The sequence below is a fragment of the Macrotis lagotis genome, chromosome 1 (assembly GCF_037893015.1).
Source record: "Macrotis lagotis isolate mMagLag1 chromosome 1, bilby.v1.9.chrom.fasta, whole genome shotgun sequence".
Taxonomy (NCBI): Eukaryota; Metazoa; Chordata; class Mammalia; order Peramelemorphia; family Peramelidae; genus Macrotis; species Macrotis lagotis.
The window spans coordinates 846,357,690-846,378,560 of record NC_133658.1 but is presented as its reverse complement, the minus strand read 5'-3'; the positions used below and the strand labels follow the sequence as shown (position 1 = coordinate 846,378,560).

The window sequence follows — 20,871 nt, the reverse complement described above, 5'->3', positions numbered from 1 at the left end:
ATGGGGGATGGGGAGAAGAAAGAGGGCTGTTTGCGTGTCTCTGACTAGATCAGTGTCCATATTTCTGTCTGGATTTCTGTAGGTCTGGGTGTGTGTGTGTGTGTGTGTGTGTGTGTGTGTGTGTGTGTGTGTGTATCTACATCTATATCTTTATCTGTACCTACATCTATATCTGGGAGTCTAAATATCTGGGTGAATATGTCTATGTCCTCAGAATAAGCTGGGGTAAAATAGTGAAGTTGATCAAGTTTTCTTCATCCTTTTCCCCCAGATTCCTTTCCCTGCTTCTCTCCCCTTCTCCAACATCCTGTCTTACCTCCAATAACTGTACCCCAACCCATTTAGGGATCAAGATTTTCCGATAATGTGAATACTTTAATCCTTGGACATAGAGGGAAGGAAGAGAGAAAGTGAGGGAGGAGAAATTTTTAAAGAGGAACCTGGACAGAATAATACCTTAACTCCAATCAAAAAAATCATAGAACCATTGAAGATTAGACCTGAAAGGGCCCTTAGAATATTGAATGTAAAATATTAGAGATGGAAGGAACCTTAGGCTATAGAACACAGAACATTTGACCTGGAAAGGACCTTTGAACATTGCATGTTAGAGTTGGTAGGATCTGGGAGATTGAAGAGATCAATCCCCTTATTATTCAGTGAGAGAAACTAAGGGATTTACCTGAACTAGGTCTTGGCCCAGGTTTTCTGATTTAGGAGTATGACAGAAGTGAGGAAGACCTATAACTTGGAATTAAAAGACTTGGTTCATAGACCCATTTTACTTACTAATCTTAGGCAAACCATCTTACTCCTCTAAATTATGAGTCCTTACTCATAAAATGAACATAATGGTTTCTGACCTAATGATATCACAGGGCTACAGTAAGAATTAAATTAATTAGTGAATAGGAAATTGCTTTGGAAACCAGCTCTCCATCTGTGTAGCCCGCAGGAACAGACTTGTGATCAACATAGTTCTCAAGCCTCTCAAATTTCTCTACACCAGACTGTCTGCTTTGTCTCAGTACAACACTGGACCTGATTGTCTGTCTGTGCCTATATCTGTATGTTTGTGCCCTTCTGTCTGCCTGTCTGTCTGTCAGTCTGTATACTTGTCTGTAGGGTTCAAGGATGGGGATGGGGAGTGGATGAGCAGAGGGAGAAAGAGAAGAGGAAAAGGAGGGAGAGGACCAACACACAGAGATGGAAGGTTGGAGGGCTTCCGGGAAGCAGTGACTGAGCACACCTGTCTGGAGTAGCATCCCAGCTGGGGGTGCAGCGTCTGGGGGTAGGGCATCCGTGCTCTCTGTTGATACAGGCCCTGGGGAAGAGAGGGGAGAAGAGACTCAGCACTGATTCTGCTGGAGAGGGAGATGGGAGAAGGGAATGAAGAGGAGGCAATGGGGCTGAATTGACCAGGGTATGTGAAAGCACCATGCCCTCAATATGGCAGCAGAGGCATCTCCAGCAATGGTGGCAGAGAGGTTCTGAACCTGGGACTCTGGTAACTACTGGGCCAATGATGTTGCATCACTACCTTGCTCAAGAGGTTACTCTGGTTCCCCATTGTCTAGTACATCAATGCAAACTCTTCAGACTGGCCCTGAAATCTCAGCATCATCATCATCATCATCATCCCTTCTCTGCAGGCTTCCCTGAAGTGCCTATGAGCCCTCCATACATAGGATCTGAAGATGGGAAAACCAGAAAGATCCTTAATTTTATGGTGGAGAAAACTGAATCTTATAAAAGGGAAATAATTTGCTGGAAGCTACTATAAGGGTAAGGCTCTGACTAGATCTCCTGACTCTAAATCCCTCATTGCTACACAACCTCATCCTCATCATTTTTATCCTCTCTCTTCTGCGGGTGGTCTCCCATTAACCTTATGATTTCAATCTCACCTTTTTTCTCCAGGGTGCTGACTTCTACTCCCTGCTCCCCAACCCTATCCTCAAATATCAGCCCAGGTCCCCGCAGCCTAAGGCTTTCAAATAGAGACCTTGAGGAAGGAAGGCAATCGGTGGATTATCTTGGCTCTCTTCCTGAGTTCCTCCTTCCAAATCCAAGGATTGTCCTCAGTCCTCTTTGATCATCCTTCCTCATTCCCACCAGTGCCTAAGCCCACACTACTTCTCCTATCCTCTCCAGCTCTACCAGTCTGAATTCTTATTTCCATGCCTGTCCCCAATCCTGGCTCTTCAGTGCTATACTCAGAACACCTAGTTTCCTTCTGAGCTAAGTTCAAATGCTTCCTCCTCTTTCAGACCTTTCTTAATTACCTCAGCTTCTAGAGACATTCCCCTAAGTAACTGGTTTATTTTGTATCTGTTTTATTATATTATTATTTATGCACAGTTCTCCTCCTCTCATATCCATAGAACATAAGCTCCTTGGAGGCAAGGATATTTGCTTTTTGTCTTTTTACTCCACAGACAAGCATACCAGCCACAAAGTAGTATATTAATAAATATTTATTGATTTAAAACCTACCTCAAAAATTCCCTCTCCCAGGATGCTTTCCTTATTGACTTCATGTCCTCTTATATATCACAATTTTATTCATTGATTTGTATTGTTTGTCAGGGTTGTCAAATTATTTCATAGGTGACTCATATCTTCCCAACCCTCTCCCAATCCCTTGGAGTTGGTCACCCACTCCTGACCAGAAGTTCATGTGCACCTCCCTACCCAAGGTAGACTCAACCAATGTCTACATCTGTCTGTGTGCGTGTTTGGGCCCACTTGGTCTAGCTATTCCTTTATAAGTCAGAGAACGCAGAACACAATAAGAGTTAGGGTCTAAACCACTTCCTTTTTGGTGAATTAACATCTGTGTTGCTTTCCCAAGTAGGATAAAAATTAGTGCTCAGTTAATTCTGATTGGTTGGTTGGTTTATTCATGAGAATTTATGACAATTTTTCTCTCAAGAACACATTCACTTCAGTCATCTCATTTATTCCCTTATAACCCCTCTGAACCAAGAAAGAGTTCAAATTCATTCCTTTATTTAAGAAACTTTCAATGAGCTGTTTATGGTGATAAGAGCCTATGCTAGGTTAAAGAAGTTGCAAAGATAAATAAGTCAGGGTCCTGCTATCAAAGCATATTTTACCCAATTTTACACATAGGGAAACTGAGACTCAGAGCAGGGAGGTGACTCAGTCAAGGTAAGTCAGTGAGTCTGTAGCAGATTAAGGGCTTGAATCCTGGCCTCCTGGCTCAGAATTTCCTGGACACAGTTGACTACAGAAGTGAAGCCTTTGGAATCTGAGGTTGTTTCCAGTTTTAAAATTATTATTTCCATCATGATTTTGTGAGTAAGCTAACCTAGTTCAGTCCAAGGTTTCTGAAGAGTTGCATGGACCTGCTATGAAAACTCCAAGTCCAAGGCTCTCACTCTGAAAGCTGCAAAAATACAGGAGGAATTCAGAGCAAGCTGAGTGAGGAAGACAAAGGACAAGAGGCTCATCAGAGAATAGATAGGACAAGGCTCAGAAAGGATGAGCAATGGAAGACTTGCATGAATTGATGCCGAATGAGATCAGATGAGCAGAACCAGAAGAACATTGTACACACTAACAACAACATTGGGGTGATGTATCAACCATGATGGACATGCTCACTCCATCAATGCAAAAATCAAGGACGATTTTAGGGACTCTGTGTTGGAGAATGCCATCTGTATCCAGAGAAGGAACTGTGGAGTTTAAAACAAAGACCAAAGATTACTATCTTCAATTAAAAAAAAAAGCCTCCCTGTGTCTTACATTATTTTGCTGTTTCTTTTATTTTCTTTCTTCCTTAAGGACACGGTTTTTTTTTTCTCTCAACACAGTCAATTTTGCTATATGCATATCGTGGAAACAAATGTAAAGACTATCAGACTGCCTTCTGTTGGGAGAAGGGGGAGGGAAAGGAAGGAGGAAGGAGGGAAAGATTGTAAAATACAAAGCCTAGCAAAAAATTGATTGGTAGAAACTACTATTGTATATAATTGGAAAACAAATAAAATATTTATATTAAAAAAGAAAGGATGGGCAGATGATACATGACAGACAGGAAGTAGAACTCCCTAATATTTATTTTACTCTTATTTTCTCAGCCAAGAAGCCTTCTGCCTAGGAAAGAGAACAGAAATTATTAACAGGAAGTTGGGATGAGACAGGAAGAAGCATCTCATTGTCTCTGATGAGTTCAAGTCACTGGGTCTAGAGGAGCTGTGACCACAAGCTTGAAAAGAGCTGGCAGGCTGGTTGCTGAGTATTTTGGGGGATTGTGGGATGACCTTGCAGGATGGAGATGCTTCCACAGAACTAGACAAGGGTCCTTTCCAATTTTCAAAAAAGAGAAAAGAATAGAATCTGTCAATTCTAAGCAGGGCGAGCCTGACTTTGATTCCTACCAAATTCTAGAATTTACAGAGATTAAAAGGCAAGACAAGGGTGGCTAGGTGGTGCAGTAGATAGAGCACTGGCCCTGGAGTCAGGAGTACTTGAGTTCAAATCCAACCTCAGACACTTAATAATTACCTAGCTATGTGGCCTCGGGCAAGCCACTTAACCCCATTTGCCTTGCAAAAACCTAAAAAAAATTTAAAAAAAAGACAAGACAGTCTCTGCTCACAAAGAGTTAACAATCTATGAGAGGGATATAACAGATCTATACCTAAGTATGATGCAGGTAGGAAATGGTGAGAGGCAAGGGAGAGTCAAGAGTGCTTTAGGAAAATTTGAGAAGTTGTGCTAGCTTGACATATGAAGCGAATATGATTCAGCCTTCCCAAAAGGAAAAGGAATCTGAAGTGGTAACCTTCCTTCCCTTGCCCTTGGTCACCACCAAGATCGTGCCCTCATCACCTCTTGGCTGTACTGTAGTACCCAGGCTCCCAAATAGTTTCTTTGCCTCTAGTCTTGCTCCTCTCTACTCCATAATCCATACAGTGACCAATGCTAAATCATATTCCTAAGGCACAGGTTTACCTTCACCTGCCACCTAATCAAAAATCTTCAGTAGCTCTAAGTAGCAAGGCACTGAAAGAGTTTCACAATTTAGTTCTAATCTTGCTGATATTTCTCCCCGAGGAGGGGAAGTTTGGGGGCAGTTGAATATTAATGTACACGAGAAAGAGGAGGTACAGTTGAAAGAATGTAGACCTAGAGTCAGAAGAGGCTTGGGTATGAATTTTTGTCTCTTTCTCTTCATGAGTAAGAGATTTGACTGCTTTGAGTCTCAGTTTCCTCATTTGAAGAATAAATATAATGAGATCTCGAGTAGCTAGGTCATAAGGATTTTATGAGGATCAAATGGAATTCAATTCAATAACCTTTAATCAAGTACCACTGTGTACTAGTTTTGCTCTTTATATAGTGCACTATAGTATATATACTATACTATCCATTGGTCAATCATAAGTCTCAAGACAATCCCACTTGGTCATTACTTGAGCCCTAATTGACTCAGAGTGAATGTAAATAGCACTTTTTTAAAAAAACTAGGTTAAAGGGATGATTCTTTGCCTCATTTTTCTCTGACCTGATTTATATCTGACCACTGGATCCAGATGTCTCCAAAGAATAGAGTGAGATAGTGACTCTACACAGCCCCCTTTCACTTAAATCCAATTCAACTTGCAAGTCAAGGCATCACCTTGAAGTCATGGTCCTCTTCAAGGAATGAAAGACAAACAGTAATGCCCAATCCCAATCACTGAATGGGTGTTCCTCAGTCAAACTGGGAATTGTTAAAAACCTAGCTTAAAAAGGTCAAGGATTCCCACTACATCCAGGTCCATCTCCAGTTGTTCTGGTGCAAATCTGGCCACTGGGCTTGAATGGCTCCAGAGGAGAGAGAAAGGCTAGTGATTTTGTGCAGCATCCCTTCACTTAAATACAATTCACTTACATGTCATAGCATCACATTGCTGATGTCATGGTCCTCTTCAAGAATGGAGGACCAAACAACAAGTATAGTGCACTAAATACTAGATTCAGAGACAAAACTGGTACAGTCCCAGCCTTCAATGAGCTGACATTTTCTGAGAAAACATATATACAGATAAAGAATTAAAATAAATATATAAATGAGTAGGGGAGTGACATGATCAGCCCTAAGCTTTCATAATATCCATTTGGCAATCATGTGGAGGTTGATTTGAAAGAGGAGAGCAGAGAGGCTAGAATCAGGGAGATCATCTAGCAAATTCTTGCAGTAGATGGGAGGTGTTGGGGCCTGAATTAGGATGATAATCAATGGCAGTGCAGAGAAGCAAATAAGGGATATGTGGAATTGGCAATTGCTTGGATATAAGAAATGAGGGAACAGGAAGAATGGAGCCTGACACAGATTGTGAATCTGAGTACTTAGGAAGGCTATTGGTTCCCTTGATGGAACAGGGAAATTAGGAAGGGATGTACTGAGTTAAAGAGATGTATTGAATGTCTATAATACATAAAGATGGTGGTATCTAGTAAAGAATTGCTAATGCAGAGCCAGAACTCAGGAAAGAACTAAAAGCTGAATAGATATGGGAGTCATCTACAGAAGTGATTATTTGAATCTATAAGAGCTGATGAGATCCCTAAGAGAAAAAAAGTATCTTGAGAAATGAGAAGAGGACAGAGACCTGGGGTATAGCCACAGTTGTGGCAGTGACATATATAGAGATTCAACAAAGGTGACTGGGAAGAATCAATCAGATAGGCAGGAGCAGAATGAGGAGAGAGCAATGTCACAAAAATCTTAATAGTATATATATGCATGAGAATAAAGGTGGCCAATAGCAGCGAATAACACAGAGGTCATGAAGAATGGGAAAGGACAATTAGAATAAGTAATGGAAATTTACTCATTAGTGCTTATAGGCAGTAGCTTTAGACAAATATTGAGAAGTGGGAGGCTAACATGGATAATTGTTTTTCTGAGAGGGGAGAGAGTTACAGGATTATTGTTTGAGGGGAGAGTGGAATGAAGATGTTTTTAAGGATGGAGAGGCCTGGGCACATTTGCAGACAGCAGGGAAGTAACCAGTAGTAATATAAACATATATATATATATATATATATATATATATATATATATATATATATATATATACATATGTATATTGTGAATTTTAAAACACTTAGCAATTGAAATGACAACAATGAGAGCAGTGATGATGATGCTATCCTATAAGCTTCTTCTGGGCAGGTACTGTTTCATATTTTGTCTTTGGATACCTTGAATCCAAAAGAAGCCCTGAACACAACAGGAGCTTAATAAAAGCCTACTGTTAAAGTGAATCTAAGAAATGATCAAAACTCTACATGTCTGTTTTCTTCCTAAATGGAATCTCTCTCATGTTTGTACTTTTTCCCTTGGCATTCTTAAAGTCTTGCTAAAACCCCATTTATGGCTTGAACTCATTAAGGGAAGAGGGCAATGACATGGTAAGGACACTCTGGTGACAGCAGGATTTTGAGGGGTGAATGAGCCAAAACCTGCATGCCATAAGATGCTGGCTGCGATGATTAAAATCGGTGCATAAAAAGATGCAACAGAGCTGCTGTCTCCAGAGTGTGATTTATGGAGTTGGCTAGTTCCCTATCCTGGGGCTCAGAGGTGGTGGCCACATTTTATCACACCCATCACAGGCAGGCCTGCTTTGACTGTATTACAAGCAAATGGCCCTGAAAGACTGGAACAACTATGACCTCTGAAACTCCTCTCCTCAGTCTGATTCCTGGCTACATCCTTGGGAAGGTCTCTATTATTTTTAACAAAAATTCCTTGTCCCTCTGAAGTCACACTGGTTTAGGCAGTGTGCTTATCAAAGACTATAGAAAAGTATGCAATTATCAAAAGACAATAGAAAAGTGTTTTAGTTTGTAAGGAACAAAGACATATTGGAGGAGAGATTTTAGCTGAAGAAGGAAGAGGAAGAGATTTCATTGAGAATATGGGCAATGGGTTCCACCATTCCTATACCAACCAGTTCAACTGTCCATGTCCAGAACACATGGAAATAATCATTTTCATTGCTGCCAGTTGCCACACTCCATAATATCTATCCCAGGAAAGGAACAGAAAGATTTTCAAAGGAGCCTTGGAAATAAAAGGGTAGTGGTGGGTATCAGTGAATGGGTGAGGGACCATCAGACCTTTAATGTAATTGAACATTAATGCTACAAAAAGAAGCCCAGAAATCACTACAGTGTACAACCACCAAAACTCTAAGGGTATAAAACTCTAAATAATGCCAAGGAAATAAAATTAATATCCTGTATACCAGATGACATGCAAATGAAATGCATCATCACCTGAGCTAATATATAACCTTTCACCTAGTGCAGAGATAAGAGCAGTGAAAACAGAAATATGAAGTGCTCCTACTTCACTAGTTGGAGTCAACAGGAAAAGACCCAATTCTACCTGTGTTTTGTGGTTTTGGAGAACCCTCAGAAACTGCAGGTGAAAGCTTGAAGGTGGGATAACCCTTAGAGGGGACACTTTTAACTTTTTGTAGTCCATTTACCCCGGGAAGAATGCTTCTGTAATTGGTGAAGATAAGGACAGCACATCAACCCATCTGCTTTCTGATCTTCATATGACTCAGGCCCCATGATCTCAATTATAGTGACAGCAACCTTGGCACAGGATCATAATTCCAAGCTCTCTTGTTAAAATAAATGAAGAATGGCTATGTATGGGACAGTAAGATCCTATAACTAGAGACAGAGCCATGAGCTTCAAACTCTTCAAGACTTCCCAGAAGACTTCTCTGTATTTTCCAATGGATACTCTGCTTTTGGACATTCCAGGTACCTTCTTTTGCCTCCTCAATCTACCACCATGTTTTCCAATTTCCTATTATGTAGTCTTTTCCCATTAGTCTGTAAGCTTCTTTAGGGCAAGAATAACTTTTTTTTTTAAATTTTCCTTATATCCCCAGCATTAACACAGTGCTTGGCAAATAGTAGGCGTTTCATAAATGTTTATTGATTATGACTATAACTATGACTATGGCTACAATACATTGCTGTTCATCTAATAGATAATCAGGTAAGTCCTGATGGCCAAAGCAAATCTTGAAACAACATCCAATCAGTAATTTAACAAGACTATTGTTAATAGACAATTTACCTATTGTTAGTCATAGAATGATGCATTTAGTAATGAGAAACTTGGCAAGTCTTGGTGGATAATGCTCTCCCAAAATTTCTGTTAGGAAATTCTAAGTAATTTGTAGTACCCTTTAATAATCTATCAGACATGATAAAACAACTTGATGAAATTCCTGTCCTTGAATTCCTCAAATTTAACTAAGGTCAATAGGAAACCTATTCTCAGAAATGATAATGTCTGCCAGTTCCTGAAGTTTGAGGTAGAAATACTAGTTATCTTCAGTCACTTTGAGAAGAAGCCTACCATAATCAATAATTTCTTCTTTTGGAATGATGCTGAAAAATCAGTAAAATCAATATGAAAAATCAATCAAAACATTGACTAAGAATTTCTAATCACTTTCCAAAGTGAGACAGGTAGCCTTCTGTGGGTTGTATAGATTTATCTGACATATAATCTTTCATTATAATTTTTTCATTATGAAAAGCATTCTAAGCCATATAATATGGCTGCTTATGAGACTATCATTGTTGTTTTGTTGTAAGACTTCAAGTTTTGATTGAAAGCAAGGTTTCATTCCAACCATTCCAGAATGATTAGTATGACCCAGATGATAACCTATCTGAAGCCACAAAATTATGTGGCAAATGATACCATAGCTGCATCCTCTAAAGGAACACAATTCTTATGGGCAACTTGTGAATGGCTTAAAGTCCTGTCATTTCTGTGCTCTGTTAACAGATGTATAAATTATAGTAATTCTCATTTTATCTGTCTGGTAAAATGAGTCATAGAGATCTAATTTCAAAATTTCTGGTGGAGATGGAACCATAAACTTTAAGATTAGATAGATCAGTATGTCATTAGAAACCAAACTATTAGGTTTGTGTACATGCATCTAGTAGTCATAAGTGTTGAATAGTCATATCTATTTTTAGCAGAGTATAAAAATAATAACATTAACAATAATAATAGCCAATATTCATATAGTGGTTTAAAGTTTGTCAAGTGCTTTGCATAAGTTAACTCATCTGATCCTCACAACCACCTTGGGAAGTAGGTGCTATTATATTATCATTTTACAGATGAGGAAACTGAAGATGAGAGGGGCTGTTTGACTTGCCCAGGGTCACATAGTTAATAAATATCAGAGACAGGATTTGAACTCAGTGCCTTCCTGACCCCCAAACATGCATCAAGTAGATGACAAGGGATCCACAGAGGCTTATGAAGAGTACAAGTTTTCAAGGTATATTTACGGTTCTGAAACTTTTGACTCCTATGACCCCTGCTTGAGTTCTTTATCAGAGTACTCCCAAAGTACTAAACAACTGAGGGCTTGAGATTATCTGCCACTTGGAGGTTGGGCATGACTCCCACACAGAAGGTGTGGTAAGAACAACAACTCCTGCTCACCTGGATGCACCTGACCAGACTCAGAGGTCAATAACTGAATTCTGAGAAGCACTTGACGCCACAGGAAGTTTTTTCTGGTCAGGAAAGAAGTGACTTCACAATGGCTCCATCATACAAAGAACAAAACAGAAGTTGAGTAAACTCATGGAGGAAGAATTCCCTAGGAAGATTTGGGGAAGGAGCCATGTGGAGAAGATGCCTTATCTAGAGAGCGGAGAAGACCAAGAGCATTGGTGTACTGGTCACAAAGGTTATACTGGGCATTCGAGTTGTACTTTAACTCTCCTCCCCCTGATTTATGGGAACAGCAAAAGGAGTTCCTGGGGATTTTCCACAAAATCAACCATTGTTACTCCCATGATCAAATGATTAAAATACAATTTCATGTTAAGAATCCTAGAAAGCAAGGTTTCTAAGAACCCCTGAAAAATCCTCAGATAGTAGAAATTCCAAACTCAAGGTATCGAACTCAGAGCAGGAATGCAGTGAATGCCTGGAAGTCTGCAGTAACGCAATCATCAATCAGCTGTGGATAAGGTCCAAGTCACATCATGTTAGAATCTTCCCCTCCATCAAAACCAGCAAGGAGTTGGTCCATGGCAGACACTGAACATGGTAACTAACAAAGGGTGTTGTTTACAGCACATTAGTCATCTTGCCAAAGCTTTCGAACTATTTCAAACAATCAATGTAGTTCATGAATGTGTAAGTGGTCTTCATTCATCTCCAGGCTGCACTCCTTACTCTCAAAGATTTTGTCTATCTTGCATGCCATGGAAACCTCTCCAACATGGAAGTACCCTTCACCTTGTAGCCTCTTGCTCTGATTCCTCCCTGAACTTCGATTTTAAGGAGATCTTAAAATATCCAAGACTTTCATTTCAGGTTGCATCCCTGATTCTCCACCTTTTTCATTTTCCTTTTATGTATAGTCTTCTGCCATTTAGAATGTAAGCTCCCTGAGGGCACAGCCTGTATTTCTTTCTGCTGGCATCTCTATTTCTAGCAAGGTGTATTTGTACACTGCACCTGGAAGTAGTAAACTTTTAATCAATGCCTGTTGACTTGCCTTGGCTCTAGGATGCCTTCTTTGTGTGAGATTAGTGAAACTAAAGTTGAACTGAAACAAATTGAATTGAATACTCAGTATCATTTTCAATTTTTATCCTTAGTGCAAAATGCCCTAAGGTGAATTAGTGGGTCAGCAGGATCCATGTGGAATCATACTGGTTCTGCCTTGGAAGGTTCTAATTCCACAGAAAACTGGCAAGATAGAAAATCTTGACAATATCCTGCAGTCTGATTGTTGTCATTGGATGACTGTCTTGATTTAAAGGAGCACAAGCTGTATTACTGGCCTCAGAACCAACTAAAAAAGTCAAAACCCTATATTCTATATATCTTCCACATGAGAGACAGTGTATGATTTAAATATTATTTTTCTGCTCATGTTTCTGATTCCCAGGGAAAGGCATTGGGTACAAGGCAAAGAACTTGGAATTTGGAATTAGGAGATCTCAGTTCAAAAACCAGGTCAACTACTTACTATTTCTATGATCTGAAGCAAGACACAGATTTTTCTAATTCTGAGTCTCTTCATCTATAATATAAATGCTTGCCCCAGAGAACCTCTGAGCGCCTTCTAGCTCTAAATCCATGAGACTCAGTCACCTGCTCTCAGTGCCTGCTTCCTCTTTCCATTCCACCAATCCTTTTTGCTGAAGACATCTCCAAGACTAAGTTAGGGAGGCTTCCCTGGAACAGTGATGGAGCCTCTAGCAGAATCCCAAACTTCAATGTAAACTTCCACCCTGTGGGAATGAGCACTAATGGAAAAGTCCAACTATGTTAATAATTTTCCACTTAGCTCCTGAGAGGTATAAATCTTCTTCTGCCTCTTAAGACTTTGGACAAGCTCAGTATTTTGGTAGTTAGCTGCCAATTGCCACATATGCTTGCTATCAGTGATCCTGTAACATGCCTCAGAAGACAAAATCTGGGGTTCAGGGTTAGTTATGCTAAATTGAACTGCCACTTCAGAGCTAATGGGAATGAGCCATGGGACATGTGATTTCCACCTGCTCCTATCTATGTATCTTTCAATAAACATCACTATCCTGGCAACTCTAATTCTCTCTGGTGTAGCTGCTTTCTGCACCTTGCAATTCAGACCCTATGCATGGATCAGTTAGTCTAGTGAGTTGAACACTTGAACTCTAGCTTCTGATGATATAAAGCAGCTGATTTTTATAAGATTTTTTGCTTCTTCTTTGGGGTGAAGAATTGGAAATTTTTTAATGAAGAATTCATCCTGGCTCATTCACAACGCAGCGCTCCCAGTTGGGTAACCTTGTCACCTTGAATGCACGAGTGGCTTCTAGAACTTGACTAACAGGTCAAATAAAAAAATTGCAGACAGCATCTGTATCAATTATTAATGCAATCCACTACAATGGGAATCATTTTCCATCTTGTACTCCAAGTCATTTTTAAGTACCATGGCAAAAAGTGCAGCATCTTGAGACAATGGAAACTCTGAAAATGATCCTTAAAACTACAGAGCTTTATTCTCATGTGAATAATCAAGATGGGTGATATGAACTGCGATGGCAGGTCCTGGGCTTTCTTCTGATGGATTTTGAATGTGTTACTTTCTCAAGGTGACCCCGTCTCTTATAGAACATGCATTCTTGAATTTGCAAGCAGAGTGTCTTTGTAATATTTTGCAGCCTGAAAAGGATTGTTAGATCTGAATTGATTTACAGATATTACAGAGTATGCCTCTCCTATGTTCTGTTAGCTAAATTTGCAAGAATTCTGTTGCCTACATGTTATGGACAATGTTAAATTAGAAGATATACTTTTAATTTCCATGACATAGAGTTATTCAGTCTTACTAGCTATTTTTGATTATAGTCAATGGTATTTTAATATTTAATTCAGAAAGGGGTTCAATTGAAGGTCTTTAGTGTAATTACTATATTCAAGGTGCTTGTACAATCTATGGCAGCATGGTATAGGGAATGGGGTATTGCTAAAAGAGCATTAGATTGGGAGTTTTGATGATCTGGGTTCAAACCTCACCTTTTAAACTTAAAATATGTGTGGCTTTGATCAAACTGTTTAACCTCTACAGACTATCTTTACCTTTTAAATAAGGGGTTTGAATGTCTAAATTCCTATATAGATCTTAATCTATGAACCTCTGTCATCTAGGAAAGCCCTAGGGCTGTAGTATTGAGACCAATGGCATACTACTTTTGCATCATAAACAACTATGCTCTTACTGGGTGGTTGATTCTGTTTGTTTATCAAATTATAATACATTGAACAATGATTGATAACAGGACTTTGAGCTTAGGGATCATCTATTGGTGCTGGTGAGATGCGAGTTCTAATAATCCTATAATTTAATTGAGTATTTTAGTCTTAATTTAAAAAGGACAGCGAAGAATCTTATGATAGTATTAGGGTCCTGACAATTTTTAGAAGCATAAAATATTCCTATGCAGGGTCCTATTTTTGTTTCTTTCAAGAAATAGGAAGATTATTTCTTCATAGGAACCCTAGGAATTAGGGAAACTGACAGAAACTCTTCAATATACCCTGGAAACTATTTTAAGCACAGGTCACTTTAGTTTCACAGTGGCAAATGTATTCAGTAATTTACGAGTAGCATTTGAGAGTAGAATTACTCTGCCTACTGTTGTCCAGTCCTCATTTCCAGTATATTCTAGAATACATCAGTAAACAAGTGAAATTCTGTAGACCTTTCAACATGGCAGGTTGCTTTATTATAGTAAAAATTCTGGTCAGATAAGAGCCATATACATATATGTATGAATTCAAAAGATTAAAAAAACTAAGAAACTCAAACAAAATAAAAATTGTATTACACTGGAGCATTCCCTAGTATGCACTCACTACATGAAACTGGTTTTAATATCTAGAGGATCTAGCTCCCTCCAGAATCAATCTAAGCCAATGTTCGAGACTTAAATGTCATATTTCCTTAATCAATGGGCTTTGCAATTTCACCAGCTTCTTCAGTCTTGGTTTAATTTGACTATCTTTTCTCTTTGCAGCATCTTTCCCTTTCTCAACATCTTTATCTTTCACCTTGGTATTGAATACATTTGGATTGCATTTTGGGATTGCAGTTGGATTGCAAATTTGAATTAAATGCATCCAATCTGGATGATTGTCAGGTGCAGAAAGATTTGGAGCTCAGAGAAACAATGTGAAGGTATATGCTTCTCTTATAGGCACAATGTAGACCAAAATTAAAGTTAGAGGAATTTCAGGATAACACTGATAAGAATTGAATAAGCCTAGGCTAGGGAGAGTTCTCACTAAAGGCAGCTAAAGGTTCTTCATTAATCTGATTGTGTTGGTCCCTCTTGAAACCCACAGACAGAAAAATACAAATAGATATAGGCAAATAGGACCCCTTCCAGGGACACTTATTCTCACTAGAATCATACAGATGAGACATTATCCCAAGACACAGATTCAAATGTTCAGGTTCCAAAGGAGACAAACAATTGACATAATAGAACAATAAAGGAGGGAATTCTAACACTTTATGAACACTATCAGGATGAAGCCCAATACTCTATTTGAATAAGAACTTGGACAGAAGCAGGGGTCAGACCAGATCCCCAGTGTCATACTTTGGGACTACTACCCTTCTAGGGAGGTTTACAAAAAGGGACTTTTGAGGACTTACTTCAGTTGTATTCCTCCTCTGATTACTCTCTCCCATCCTGTGCTTTCCTGTTTGATAACTTTCACTCTTATGGATCCCTGAATTTACTTTTGCCAAATACCTAGAACATGCCATCATCAGGATATTGCTTTTCCTCTTGCTTCTAAGCTCCCTGATATCACAGTCTTTGTAACCCCCTGTACAAAGCAGGATTGTCTCATCTGCTACCTTTTCAAATTCATCCCAATAGGTAGAATAGACATTTCTCAAGGTTCTGCCCTTCCCTCTTCTCTCTCTCTTCACACTTACTCCTCTTTCCCATGACTTCCCAGCTCACCATTAGGTGCACGATGACTATATTTCTAGCTCTGACTTCTCTTTGGAACTCTAAATCCACATCTCTAATTGCCTATGAGACATCACTACATAGATATTCCACTGGCCCCTCAAACTCAATATGTCACAAACCAAACTTATGAGATTTGGTCTCAAATGAATGTATTATCTTTCTCCCAAAATCTGTTCTTCCTTTGGACTTCACTACAGAACTGGCACAGTTCTCCAATGTTTAAAACTTTGAAATCATGGTTCTCATTACCTTAACCTAGGGTCATCCTAACCATCAACCTTCTCTACATTTAGTCCCAGACTGCCAAGTACTGCTGAAGAAGTCATAAAACTGCTGACTGTACCCATTACAAATTCATTCTATTGAATTTCAAATCAGTTTTTACTTTCACATGGTAATATTATTTTTTCTACTATTCAAAAATCTCTGAGTTGGAAGGGTCCTTTGAGATAATTTGGTATAACCTATTCTTAGAACAGAAATGTCCTCAACAGTACCTCCCCTCAAAAAGTGGTCATTCAACCTTTTCTTGAAAACTTCTAGACTTCTAGAATCTAGAGCAAGGAAATTTCAGGGCAGACCATTGTATTTCTGAATAATTCCAAGTTTTAGTAAACTTTTCTTCTATAAGATGAAAATTGTCAATTTCTCATTCATTTACTTACACATTACCCAAAGGGAGTGATCTAAAGCTTCTTCAAGCCACCCATTCCACCTTGATCTTTTTTTTTTAGCAGATGATTTTAGCTCCTATTTTAGTAAGAAAATTGCAATCATCTGTTGTCCAGCCTGCCAATTTATCTCAAAACCTCTCTTGGTCCTCACTCATATTCATTTCTTTGCCCTTATCAAGCACATTTTACTTATTTGCATATATTTAATATACTCCTCCTTGCTCCACCTCCAATTATTTTGTTAAGATTAATGAGGGCAGGGACAACTTTATATTTTTTTTTATCTCTACTTCTTCCATACCTGGCATGGTGCCTAGCATATAGTAACTTCTTAATAAATATCTTTCAACTGAATTTAATAGATTTGATTATTTCAAGTCTCTACTCAAAAAGTCTTTGGTGGCTTTTTACAGCCTCCCAAGTAAAATCTTAAATCCTTTGGCTGGATTTCAAGGCTCTCTCCAACCTGACACTTTCTAATCACATTTCAAACTACATTCCCTATCCTTTTGATGCTAATTTGACTTACTGTCTTCCAAACAAGCCCTATGCTTTTCCTTTTCTGTGTTGTCCTGTGGATAGAATAACTTTCCTCCTCCCCCTGAACTTCCTGTTCAATTCCTGTCAATTGTTTAAAATCAAGGTAAATGTCATCTCTTCCAGGGACCCTTCTCTGGTCCTTTTAGTCTATAATACCTTTTCTCCCTCAGACCTCAAATAACACTTTGTTTTTCAATTATTTTCTGTACTCACTTATAGGATTATATATTATACTTAATTGTGTGCCATATCCCACTGTTGTAAGATTCAAGAAGATAGGAACTATACCTAATCTAAATCTGCATTTTCTCCAGCTCCTACTATAGGGCTCTATAGACAACATATGATTAATAAATTCTTGTTGAACTGAATCTACTCAGAATGGCAATATTCATATCAGACATGAAAAAAAAGCAAAAGAAGTCATCCTGGTACTGCTGTCTCCTTACAACCACACAGAGGAGAGTCACTGGGTGACCCTAATATGAACTGAATGACTGTATAGAATATAGTGATTCCAACTGACCGGGATCCTCAACCACAGGTATGGAAGGACTTTGTTAGTTGCACTAGGAAAACTACCTGATGAAAGCCCAGGAGAGAGAACAGATATTTCCAAATAAATTTTTCTTTTCTGAAAGTCTGATCTCCCTAATTCAGAGACTATGAAGTAGGAATATGTATTTATATTATAAAAGCACCATTCACTTTTTTATAGAAAAAATTCACTATAGAATTCCTTTTAAAAGCAGATTTCTTGAATGAATTTTGAGTCATGTTGCAATTTACACAGACTCAGTTCCTTATTTCCACAGACTGGGGTACAGTGACAAGACAAGGGACTTTACTACATATGCATTGATTGGTTGGCACATTTATCAAGAGAGTTTTGTTTCCCCCTCACATGGAGTCTGTCATACATACCCCTTTACACCTTTGGTTGATGGCCATTCCCTAGGCACCTCCTGAATTTCCTGTTAAAATCCTGACAGAGGTTTAAGATCAAGTTTAAGGGTCAACACTTCTGGGGACCCTTCTCTGATATTCCCAATTCAATAACAACCTTGTTACCAATCAATTATATGTGTCATTCCTCAAGGAGTTGGCATGGCCTGGAAAACCAGGAGGATGTTGGAGAGAGCTTTCAATGGATGTTTCAGTCAGGTCTCCTGGTACTCTGCCCTGAAACTAGAAAAGAGCCTGTTTGGAGGCACTAGCCCTACTCTAGGGAGCCCTGCCATGTCTAGATATCACAGTGAGAACTGGAAACCAGACAATGAAATTCTTTATTACATCTAGGTAGATGGGCCAACCAGAGCATTCTTCAGTAGCACAGAGACCTACTTAGGGGCCTGACGTTGAGCTCTTAACCTCCCTTGGCTTACTGTATACCATTTAGCCATGGGCCTATATTTAGGAGTGTCGATTTAGAGAGACCCAGGAGATCTAATACCCTTTTCCCATAGTTCCTTGGAGAGGCAGAGCATCTAAATCCAACTTGGCTATCTATGGCCCAGTCTGTGGGTGACTCTGTGACCCCGGGGCCCAGGGTGCAAGACACAATTACCTGATATTGTGGGAAGGTCGAGTGATTTGTAAACACAGGAGGTGGAGGATAATTCAGGTTGAGCCAGAGAGGCTGATTCAGTGCTGTTGAGGTCAAGGTTGTGGCGAAACGTGGCGTGAACACATTTCCAGTGTACTTGAGGTTGTTCTTGTCCGCAATCGTCATTGGTGCATTGACTGTAGGACAGAGGTCAAGGATTTCACCCAAAAAGGGGCTAGGAATACAGCAACCCTTCAGCTCAATACTTATCAAGAAGTTACAGTTCTCAGAGGATGACTACTCTGAAATCCAGGTGAATATCCAAACCTCATTAGTATGTGATAATTCTGACCGGAGTTGGGCAAGATTTTGCCTCCAACTGACAAAACAAAACAAAAAACAAACCACAACTCCTCCTTCCCTCACACAAAAAAAAAAATAAGCCAAAAATCAACAACAAAACTTGAGTTTTGAACTTAAGCAAGTTCATAACATAAATAAAAGGAGAATGTTTAAACTGCTTTATATAATTAAGAAGCACTTTGAATATTCTTATTAAAGACAGTCGCCATTTTTATCTATTCATTAAAACAGACCCTTAAGGACCTTGATTTGTTTCTGAGAATTAAGATCACTGGATTAGAAAGATTTAACTTCAAGACCTGAATTTGAAACCTTGTTCTGCTACTTTTTATCTTTGTGACCATGGAAAAGTAAACCGCAAGCCCAGTAAGAGTCATCAATAAGTGATATGACAACTAAAATTTTTAATGTAATTTCAGCCTACCTTTAGAGAGAGAGAGACAGAATGTCCAAGACAAGAGTGGGTAATCGTTTTACTGCACTTTGCCCTGATCAAATCATATCTGACATGTGGTTTTCAGTTCTGTTTGCCACATTTGAGGAAGAAAATTGATACATTGTAGAATACCCAAAGGAAGGAGTGAAAAGTTATGAAAAAGCTAGGCAGCTAGGTGATGCAGTAGACATCAATGAGCATGTGTTAAATGCCTATGATGTGCCAGATACTATATGAAGTATGGAATCTAGAATCAGAAAGGTCTGAGCTCAGATTCAGCCATGGAGAGTGTATGGCCCTGGGTGAGTCACCTAATTTCTATTTGTCTCAGTTTCTTCAACTATAAAATTAGGATAATAATGGTTATCTACCTACTATGACTATGGGAATGACCAAATGTGATAATATTTATTAAGTGGTTAGTACAATACCTAGCACAAACTAGCCACTAAACAAAGGCTTATTTCCTTTCTTCTCTCAAAAACATATTTTTGGTAGATAGAATGAAGGAACTGGAGATGCTTAACTTGGAAAAGAAAAGATTTCAAGAGGCCATGGTCTGCAACTATCTGCAGGGCTATCCAGAAGAGATGAGATTAATTCCACTTGGACCCAGAAGACAAGAGTAGACTGAAAGTCAAAACTTCCCTTGATGTTGGACCCAGAAGACAGGAGTAGATTGAAAGTCAAAACTTCCCTTGATGAGCCCTGGCCTCAAATGGAAACTTGGTAGAATTTGCCTTACTAGAGGCTTTCAAACAAAGGGTGGATTACCATTCTCTGCATATGTTTTATTAGATAGTCTACCTTCTAACATATTCTTTAATTCTGTAAAGTTGTTCAATCTCATTGGGCCTCAGTTTCCTCATCTATTAAACAATTAGGTTGGACTAGATAATCCCAAAGGTTTTTCCCTGATCTAAATGTTGGTTCTGTTATCCTCTGAATGGTTTTTCAAGTCCTATAGGAAGATACAGGGTTTGTTCTTGGCAATTCCTTCTCATCATAGAATGTTAAAGAGCTAGAAGGGATCAGAGAATTGTGTTGTTTGTCCTCAAAAGTATCAAAGCAGTTCCTTCTGAAATATTATCAAATGTAGCCTAAACTTGCCCTGAATTAGCCTGTTTCAGGGAGATTTTTATGGCATTATTTGTCTGACCCTCAGTATTAGTTAGACTAAATGGAGGGTCTACTAACTTCTCTGTTGGGAACAATGACTGGTTTGCTGGAAGGAGTAGCCAGCTGCCAGAGAGATTAAAAATATTAGTAATAATAGAACTAGATCCTGACTAACTGTGCTAAGCAGGAAATTCCAAACCACAGGTCTAACTGTTCAATAAATAAAATTTAGCAAGATCCAACTGTATTTAAGACAATGTGCTTGTCAAGGGAGCTAAAAAAAAAATACCCTGACCTCAAGTAGCTTACAGTCTAACAGGAGAAAAGACATTTATACAGAGGAGAAGCATAGAAAAAGAGTAAGATAGGTATAAAGGGGAGGTCCTGCCAATGCATTATAGGAAATAAACAGGAGAAGTAGGGAGACTGGTTTTGCTCTGTTTTGTTTTTAAGTGAGAGAATCAAAGACAAGATGTCTTCCAGGAAGATGATTTGACTTGACCTTAAAGGCAGATGGGGATTTATTCAATCAATGCATTTGAAGAGGAGGTTATATATTGCAGGCAAGGCAAGATAATATAAACAATGGCATAGAAATAGGAAAGGATAAA

General features: G+C 38.9%; 1 protein-coding gene across 7 annotated transcripts in view; it reads right to left on the bottom strand.

Annotated features, from left to right (window-relative positions):
• Nucleotides 1-20,871, bottom strand: part of C1H1orf94 (chromosome 1 C1orf94 homolog) — a 65,075-nt gene that overhangs the window by 14,920 nt on the left and 29,284 nt on the right. For 3 of the 7 annotated variants that reach the window (XM_074217492.1, XM_074217488.1, XM_074217494.1), the window contains 2 exons: nucleotides 18,364-18,539; nucleotides 1,250-1,324 (listed from right to left, as the gene is read on the bottom strand). In XM_074217492.1, the coding sequence (XP_074073593.1) occupies nucleotides 1,250-1,324; nucleotides 18,364-18,539 (251 nt within the window). Of the gene's footprint in view, nucleotides 1-1,246; nucleotides 1,325-13,110; nucleotides 13,256-17,859; nucleotides 17,985-18,363; nucleotides 18,540-20,871 lie in introns of those variants that run through there. The other 4 variants (XM_074217490.1, XM_074217491.1, XM_074217493.1 and 1 more) reach the window with 4 other exon arrangements.